The 9,489-nt window shown below is 40.8% G+C and overlaps 1 protein-coding gene across 1 annotated transcript in view; it reads right to left on the reverse strand.

Moving 5' to 3' along the window:
- Positions 1-1,650: 1,650 nt before the first annotated feature.
- The window catches only part of LOC101859476, a gene marked incomplete in the record, with an annotated part of 60,061 nt that continues 52,222 nt past the window's right edge, over positions 1,651-9,489 (reverse strand). Inside the window, 5 exon segments of the mRNA XM_035969087.1 lie at positions 1,651-1,834; positions 3,334-3,452; positions 4,103-4,196; positions 5,144-5,314; positions 6,044-6,170. Coding sequence (XP_035824980.1) covers positions 1,710-1,834; positions 3,334-3,452; positions 4,103-4,196; positions 5,144-5,314; positions 6,044-6,170 — 636 coding nt within the window.

Consider the following 9,489-nt stretch of genomic DNA (forward strand, 5'->3'; position numbering starts at 1 on the left):
GGAAGAAAGATACGAGGAGAGAGGGGGGGATAGGTAGGCAGGGAGAGAGATAGAGAGAGAGAGAGAGAGAGAGAGAGAGAGAGAGAGAGAGAGAGAGAGAGAGAGAGAGAGAGAGGCGACAGACATACGTATTATACCACCTATGGAAACAGGATAGGAATGTATCTCGAGAGAGCGGGCGTGATTTTCAACTCTTTGACAGAGTTTCGTGTCCAGCAAAGTTAGGGTGAAAGTTACATTACAAATAATACTCGAGTGAACGAGATAGCAATATTATTATGTTCACAGTGAGGTCAGATTCTATATGTACATTTTCATCGTCATGATCCTGCCAAAATGGCCTAACTCATTCTTGTCTCTTTTGAGAAAATCGAGAAAACCCGATAATTTGTTGTTCTGGAATCCATTGTTATTCATTAAAATACTGGAAATGTCTAAACTGAGGATAATGGGTCGGTACTTTTGAAAAAAAAAAGAAACCCCCAAAAAACAAATCCAACTAAATGATACACCATAGAGAGAGAGAGAGAGACAGAGAGAGAGAGAGAGAAAAAAAGAGAGAGAGAGAGAGAGAGAGAGAGAAAGAGAGAGAGAGAGAAAGAGGGAGAGAGAGAGAGGGGGGGGATTACAAAATGGTTACATTCCATAATGGCAAAAGTCCGAGGTAGGCCATGATGGCACAACCATGACGTCATAACGATGGAGCAGATCTCTGTCCGTCCTGCTACATTCTTTATTCCATCGGTGTTACACAAAACACAGGTCTGTGACGTCATGCTCAGCTGATTTTAGCCAGCACAAGTGGGGATGAAACAACAAGGAATGAAAAAAAAAAAATAAGCAATAATGTGCATTCTTTTTCATAGAATAGTAAATCGCATGCAGGTTGATTCCAAGGATACTGTACCTAGACGATGCAAGAAAGAACATCTTTCTAGTCCTCGAAATAAACTTAATTAACAAAACAAATTATTTTTATCGTTACGTTATATCGCCTTTAAGTGGTCGCATATATTCCCGGGTAGTCTCTAAGCGATGTGGGTTTTTTTTTTATTAAAGATTTGAAAAAAGTAACAGTCTATTCGACAACAGAGAGCTGAAGTCTAATTTAGCTTTTATCGACGAATTGAGCCAGTTGGAAATATTGAGAGAGGAAGGAACATGTAGTGCTGGTGCAGTCTGCTTATCTCGACTTTGACCCGAAGGCAAGTTGGTTTCTTATGTGCCTCACGGTCAAAGAAAACATCTTCAGTCTTCAGCGAGTGTAAGAAACACAAGAAAAGTCTAAAGCCGCGGTATCTATCCGGAGACGTCTTCGACAGAGATAGACCAATCGAAATGCTTTGTGCTTCTGGACCAAATACGAGCCCCCCCCCCCCCCCCCGTTTTGAACCATAGTTTGATATTAGCAGTTAGATTTGGAATTTTCTTGACAATAATTGATTTGCGACAGTTCCGGTGGCTATATGTGTGATTTGCAGCAAACAATACGCAGTTTGACTCCCCAAAGCAGTGCATCTGTGTGCAGGAGTACGGCTCCGAATAGTGCTCGCCGGAGACGTCTCTGAATATCTTCTGCAGTCTAAAGTACAGCGTACCCACAACTCTCAACATAGCAAAGGAGTCATCGGATACACTGAGTGACTTCCCTTGGCTTGATTCTGATGGAATTTATTTTCTTTGCCAAACAGAATATGAAGCTCCGTGTTTTATAACATTTCATAGACAGATTCCTCGTTACAGTAGGTAGATGTATCTACATCCGTCACTGGTTGAGCTGTGTGACTTGGTCCTTTGGAAGCCTGAGATGTTTCTACTTGTGGCTTGGCGTCGTCTGGAATATTGGGAACAATTATTTGATTTTTTTAAAGAAAACAATTTTTTTTAAAATTACGTCAGCAACTACAACAACAACAACAACAACAAAACAAACATAAAAACCAGCGCTAGAAAAAAAGAGCATTGTTAAGGTCTTAGTGACTTTTTTAATGGGCAAACATAAAACAATGTAGTGACCACAAATTAAAGAAGTATCTTTGTGGGTGATTGGCGGGTGCTCTGGTGTGCTTTGTTCCTTCTTTCCTATCAAACATCTATCGTCCTTATCTCCCTTTCTTCTTTCTTTTTGTTTGTTAACACCTCTAATCTTCTGGCGCTCATATGACAGTATGCCGTTGCAAGCGCCGTAAAACTTCTACTAAAAAGAAAAAAATATCTTTATTGTAACCACGGATTTGGGAACATTTGTTGGTGTCAATAAAGATATCACATAGTTAGGCTGTCTTACGTAACAATCCTCGTGACTTATCCCCTGACAACCAGGGAACAGCAACATGGCTGAAAATGAAATAATAACCTGCCCATAATTACTTAACATTTATGACCAAACATACTTCTTGGTGTCTCCTGAATATCACTTTTCTACTCTTTCAGCTTTTCAAAGTGAACAATTTATCGTTTTGTCCGAACAAATAAAGAAAACTGGGTATCAGAGGTGTACCAATTGCGCACTTTCCCGTCATACGAGTACAAAGAAAACATTTGTGCGATTCCCGTATGGGAGGACTTTCCATCGAGTCTCTCTGTCTGTCAGCTGGGACAGTGTACCTCTCTCAGCCTGGCTTGGCTCTTACAGGCACGGTCGAAGCCCGTCTCTTAAATTATGTAAATTTTGTTGATGAGGACGTACGAAACAGCTACATAAAAACGAATATAACAAAGAACGGGGTATATTCCAGGACATTATACAAGTATAAGAAGTCCACAAAATTTCCAGAAAAGCGGTGCCTTGACAAAATTCTCACATGTGTATCCTGACCAAACTTTTACCTGTGTATCCTGACATAACGTTTACCTGTGTATCCTGACATAACTTTTACCTGTGTATCCTGATAAAACTTCTGTATATCCTGACAAAACTTTTGCCTGTGTATCCTGATAAAAATTTAACCTGTATATCCTGACAAAACTGTTGCCTGTGTATCCTGATAAACCTTTTACCTGTATACCCTGACAAAATATTTACCTGAACAAAACTTTTGCCTGTGTAAAACTTTTACCAAACGTTTGCCTGTGTAAAACTTTTACCAAACTTTTGCCTGTGTAAAACTTTTACAAAACTTTTGCCTGTGCATCCTGATAAAACTTTTACCTGTATACCCTGACAAAACTTTTACCTGTGTATCCTGACATAACTTTTACCGGTGTATCCTGATAAAACTTTTACCTGTATATCTTGACAAAACGTTTACCTGTGCATCCTGACAAAACTTTTACCTGTATACCCTGACAAAACGTTTACTTAGTACCTGTGTTTCCTGACACAACTCCTACCTGTGTTCTCCTGGTTCTCATACGGGTTCTGTTTGGTTTTGTTCTCGGCGTCAGCAGTATCCATGGAGACCGCATCATTTTGTGGTGAGTTGCTTTCCTTCTGGGCCTTTCTTCGTTTCCTTGACGAGAAAAGAACACCATTTTTTTATTCTTGAGGAGTTTCTATTCCTCAAAACCATCAGGCTCGGTCTTATCGGAAATTGACGATATAATAATAATAATAATAATAATAGATAGCATTTGTATAGCGCATATCCCCGCTCAGCAGCAGGCTCTATGCGCTTTACACTATATTATTACCCCAGCAGACCATAGAACACTCCGAAACATTCTCAGCTTCCCGGGAAGCATATCGGAGGTCTTGTTACTGAAAACACTGTTTTGAAAGGTGGAATGGTAAAACACGGTGTATTGCGAGACAATAATGTATGCGGCTACGACTTTCAGAATGGTTTGTGACTTGTGTACCTTGAATATACCATTTTCGTGATAGAACTTTTTGTTTTATCGGGTCTGCAAATGACAATCTGCTTGGGGAGTTGCCTAAAACAGGATGGAAGAGAGAAAGAGAGACAGTGAGAAAAAGGGAGAGAGAGAGAGAGAGAGAGAGAGAGAGAGAGAGAGAGAGAGAGAGAGAGAGAGAGAGAGAGAGAGAGAGAGAGAGAGAGATGGGTGGAGCGAATCAGACACATAGTACACAGATTGGTTGAAGGATGGGTAGATGGGCCAGGTTATCAGAAAACGTAATCATCGTGTGGGTGTGTCTTACCTGTACAACAAAATTGTAACCAGAGCGCCAATCAGCAGGATGATGACCATGACCAGTCCAACGATAGCACCTACTTGAATGTCCTCATTGTCACCTGAGAGATGAAAGAGAAACTCAACTCGATGACCGATGCCTATTCTATGCTGGGGTGTTGTACACGTCAGACTGACCCCAATAAATTATATTACTAAGTACCTGTGCCCGAGTGCCAGAGGAAAGAGTCTAACTACTTGCAAAATCAGAGATTTGTACACACAATTCCTTTGTGCGTAGCGAATATATATAATTTGAAGTTAGTTTTAAAGATATAATGCAGTTTCATTTTGTTTCTGTTACATGTCTGTTGTGAGAGCTAAGGTACATGGGCGCGGTTTCAAGAAACGCGGCTTGCTAAGCTCCTTTCCCCCGATAGGATGGCGTCCACTTTGTCCAGCAATTTTCGGAGGTCCCATGTGCAAGTTGCGCACGTTAATGATCCCTTGGTGGTCCAGAATAGATAAGAGTAGGCTTCGGCCGCCACCCTGGCAAAATTCAAAACTTCCCACCAACGAAAAATATTCAATGTGTCCCGCGTGATCATTTGACCTTATGCAGTTGCGAGCGCTTTAAAACACTTACCAAAAAAAAAAAAAGAAGTAAAAACCCACCTGTGTTATCGATGTGCCCGTGTATTAGATCAAAGGGAACACAGGCGTGTATTGTCGAAGTACATATCTGTGTTAGTGAAGTACGTGTGGGTAAGACATCACATTCCTGTGCTATCGAAGTACATGTGTGAGATAGAGGAGTACAGAGTGTCTCTACGAGGTAAAGCTGTGATACTTCTGTAAACCACGACAAAACTCAACAGTTGGGAGATAAAGTTCCTGTTGGGTCTGATGTATTTTGTTCTTCCAGGTCCATTTTATCTCTTCATCTGACAACCTCACTTGAAGTCCAAAACGTTTCCATCACTGAAGTATCTTACATTATAGGTAGCAGGACGCTGATGTTCTAGAGAAAACCAAACACAAATAATCAACAGTCGTTAAAGGGACTCACTCTCGGAGCACCTCACTCCCTCGTAACCTTCCAGGCAACCGTAGAGACATGCCCCAGCCTCATGATGACATCGCCTGAGTGTGTCACTGGCGCTGCTGCTGGTGGCTCTGAGTACACACGTGGGGCTACAGGTGTTGGAGCAGTTGAGACCGTAAGTGTTGTTTGGACATTCTGAAATAACAGGGCGAATCATTGGGCCAAAAGAAACGGGGAAATATTTAGGAGATGAACACATCATAGCCTAACGAATTAGATCAACGATAGAAGAGATATATAATTATGAAAACTAGCTGGACCCCCTTTCGATGAAATGAATGATCGGTGCATTAACATCAACTGAAAGTTATTGGCCTACTATATCTACACTCTACTGGAATGAAGCAATAAATCTTGAGAGATGCAAAAAAATAAAAGGTCTAGATATAGAGATGTATAGATTGAATCTCTATTCCGCTTTCGTGGTTGTACACTCCAGAATTTCACTGCGCAGTGAAAGTAAACCTAACTTATTTTCAAAGGCGTCTTAGAATACGGACTCTCCCAAGATTAGATCTAAACGAAACTAATGAAAAACGAAAATTAAATTACAGTGACCTCAGGCTCCTCAATTAAACTGTGCACCGTTTAAATGATTCTGAACCTTCATTAATTATGTAAAATTCGAAAGCTAAGTGGCGAAAAAATCTCGGCGGTCCTGTGTGTAAATTGCCCTTGGAGGTCCTAAAATCGATGAGTAGGCTTCGGCCGCCACCCAGGCCAAATTTAAGATTAATTCCTTCCAAACTGAAAATGTTTAATGTGTCCCGCGGGCTCGTTTGACCATATGCAGTTGCGAGCACCGTAAAACACTTCCAAAGAAAAAAAAATCTCTCAGCCCATCTGTTTTTCCTAATCACTCACGTTGATCACAGAACTGTCCCAGATAGCCAGAGATACAACCACCCAGACAGTTTCCATCTCGTTTGTCACAAGGGACATCCTCCGAGCACTTTCCACTACACTGGTGCACACAGCGACTGCCGTAGGTAAAGTCTTCACAGTCTGTTGAGAGAAAAGGAACCCATAATGAAAAAAAACCTCACAATAAAAATTGTTCAGGGAAAAAAATAAACCTAAATATTGAATCAAATAAGCGCAGTCGGGGAAAATAAAATTAATATTGCTCATAAAAAAAGAAGAACAACAAAAAACAACACAAAAAGCAACACAAAAAACAAACTAATTTCTAGTTGGATAAAAACAATCATGTTTTTATACAAAAAGTTTTGGCAGACCGAGAGAACAATAATAAAACAAATAATTGTTGAGAAGGAACACGGAGCAGGTCTCGCTGAAAGCTCTCACAGACTTACTAATCTACGTCAAACGTCCTCATCCGAAATTGTATTTCATAAAAACCAAGCAAGAGAGCGGGGTTGGACAGACAGACAAAGAGGCATAGAGAGAGAAAGAGATAGAGAAAAAGATAGAAGAGATTCGGGAAGAGAATGAGAGAGAAGGAGCGATACAGTGCAGTGAGAATGAGAGAGGGGGTAGGGACGAAGGAAGAAAAAGCGAGAAAAGAGGTAGATATGGAATGGGAGAGAGACAGAGAGAGAGAGAGAGAGAGAGAGAGAGAGAGAGAGAGAGAGAGAGAGAGAGAGAGAGAGAGAGAGAGAGAGAGAGCGTATAGGTGTATGTGTATGTGTGTGTGTGTGTGTGTGTGTGTGTGTGTGTGTGTGTGTGTGTGCGTGCGTGCGCGCGCGCGTGTGTGTGTGTGTGTGTGTGTGTGTATGTGTGTGTGTGTGTGAGAGAGGGGGGGGGGGGCGGAGGTTGAAAGGGAGACAGATTTTTTTCTATAACATAAACCATGCAGAAGACAACAGCTGTGGCGTTTACAGAGCCAGTGGGTGACGTGTGTCCAGCGGACCTGTAGATAGTTCTACCACTTTTACAATGTTTAAGGTCTTCCCGTCAAGGCCAACACTAACTGAGTAGAATAATACATATCATTAAAAAAATTGAGCCACTCCATAATAATTCTTTCCTCCTTTGTATTCGATCTCACTCAAGTCTTTGACACACAAGACTAGGAACCTTATTCAGACATAAATGAAATGCGGTTAAGCCGATTATCAGTATAACCAACAATTTGGTTCACCTAAAGACAACAATACACGCTCTTCTACACTAAAAAGGACGTACACAACACTCATCATAAGCACACACAATCTTTTAACACCACACACATAACAAAGAAAGTTTGGGATTAGAACCCACAGGGTAAGAGATCAAGGGGAAGACCGCGAGGAACCTGGAGAAAAATCACAGAAATCGATGTACAGAAAAGTGGGAAGACATGGAATAACATTAAGAGGCTAGCCCAGGATAGAGAAAGGTGGAAGGTGTTTGTCCGTGGCCTATACCCTGGTGCAGGGTGAGAAAGGCAATGATGATGATGATGATGACCTTGTTCTCAGAGATCTCCTTCCTTCCCGGGTTGGCAGTCGTCACAAGTCCCACTGATGTGGTGGCACAATTGGTCTACACATCGACCATCACAGGCTTCCTTACAGTCTTTACCCCACGTCTTTGCTGGACATTCTGAATGAAACAAAAGTGAGAAACTGTAGAACGAATGAGCAAATGGAGGGAAACATTAATGCGGGATGGGATCAACTAATTTGGTTTGAAAATAATTTTCAAAAATGTCAGTAAAGACATGAATGAATAGTTGATGAAATGGATGAACAACTTCGTGTTTAGATTATAATTAAGTGGGTTTTGTGATTGGAAACATAATGGAAAATACATTTTTTACTTATGTTTCCTAATACGCCAGATTAACTTGGAAAGTATTGAATGCCATTTAACAGTAAACCTCTAAGCAACATACATACAGGGTGATCCAAAAACAACTTTACAACTTTGTTTCTGAATATCTCGCGCAAAAATTGTTCTAGAATGCTGTAATTTGGAACAGACATAATTAATTCAAAAGGAATTTGTTTGATATAAACTCTACGAATAAGAAACATGTTTTGAAAACGGAAACGGCTAAAAGATAAAAGCACCCAAAAACGCAAAGTTCACCAATGTTTAACAATCTTGTAAAGGAAGTCGTGGAAAGAATAGTTGACCTTTTTCTTTAGCCTCTCTTTAACATTAATTTTCCATCCCTGTGACATTTAAACAATATTTTATTTCTTTTACAGAGTTTTAAAAACCTAATAATTTCATTCTGAAATTCCTAGAAGAGTGCTCCACATTCCCTCCATTGGACTCAGCACATTTTTAAGGCGTCGTTCGAAATGTTCAGTGGCGCCCTAATACAAGGACCTGCTAAACCATGAGTTTTTAAAGCCACATACACTGTACATGTTCGCTAATAAGTGGCTTCAAGAGACAATAGAGTGGGGTGCCCAATAGACAGCATTTTTTGGAGTTAACTTATCCCGCAGGGTGAAAATGGGCTTTGCACTAAACCAAATTTCATTGAGGAAATGATCCCACTTTACAAGACAATCGAGGAATCATGAACACATTGCCATGCTCTGATCCATGTCACCTTGGCCTAGCGAAGATGAATATGGCATAGTCGTAGGTTAAGATCTGCCATGAGAATGTTGACTGTTGATGTGTGGGAAAGTTCTAGCTACAGATCGTCTACGGATAGATGTCTCATGGGACTCGGCTACTGAAATCTGCACTCTGGTGACGTTTAAAGGGCTGCGCATGGTGCGTGTTCGACCTGAAGTGGTCATTTTTTAAAGAACTTTTTAGTTCTGATTCGCTATAGATCCAAACTGACGGATGGTCTCTACTCATGACGTCAAAGGTCTTGAGGGCACCTAAGCATTCTCTCCTTGCCGTGCGCAGAACTTACGAAATGTCAGGGATGGGGAGTTTGTGGAGAGGTAATGTTCAATACAAAAAGCTCTCTGCTCTTTACTAAACGTAGCCATGTTCTCAGCAGGCAAACAAAATTTGGGAAAAATAATATAAGCAAACTTCTGTTGACTTGTTAGACTGCTGTAGCTTACAATATGGCGTGATTGTTGCAACTTTTAGTGGTAGGCCTAATGCGAACTGGTGCGTCATGCTATGAAAATGGTGACAAGGTTGAAAATGGGTTGTTATTTTAATGCGCTCTATAGAGCAAAACCATTTGATGGACTTATCTAAAATACATGTCAGACAAATTCCTTTTGGCTTCCAAACGTTATGTTCAAATCTTAAAGGCACAACTTCTGTATGGACGAAGATATTTACAAAACAAGTTGTAAAGTTTTTTTTTGATCACCCTGTACACCGTTCTCTCACCCTTACACCCCCCTCTCTCTCTCACTCCCTCTCTCTCTCTCTCT

The sequence above is a fragment of the Aplysia californica genome, unplaced genomic scaffold, assembly GCF_000002075.1.
Source record: "Aplysia californica isolate F4 #8 unplaced genomic scaffold, AplCal3.0 scaffold00113, whole genome shotgun sequence".
Lineage (NCBI taxonomy): Eukaryota > Metazoa > Mollusca > Gastropoda > Aplysiida > Aplysiidae > Aplysia > Aplysia californica.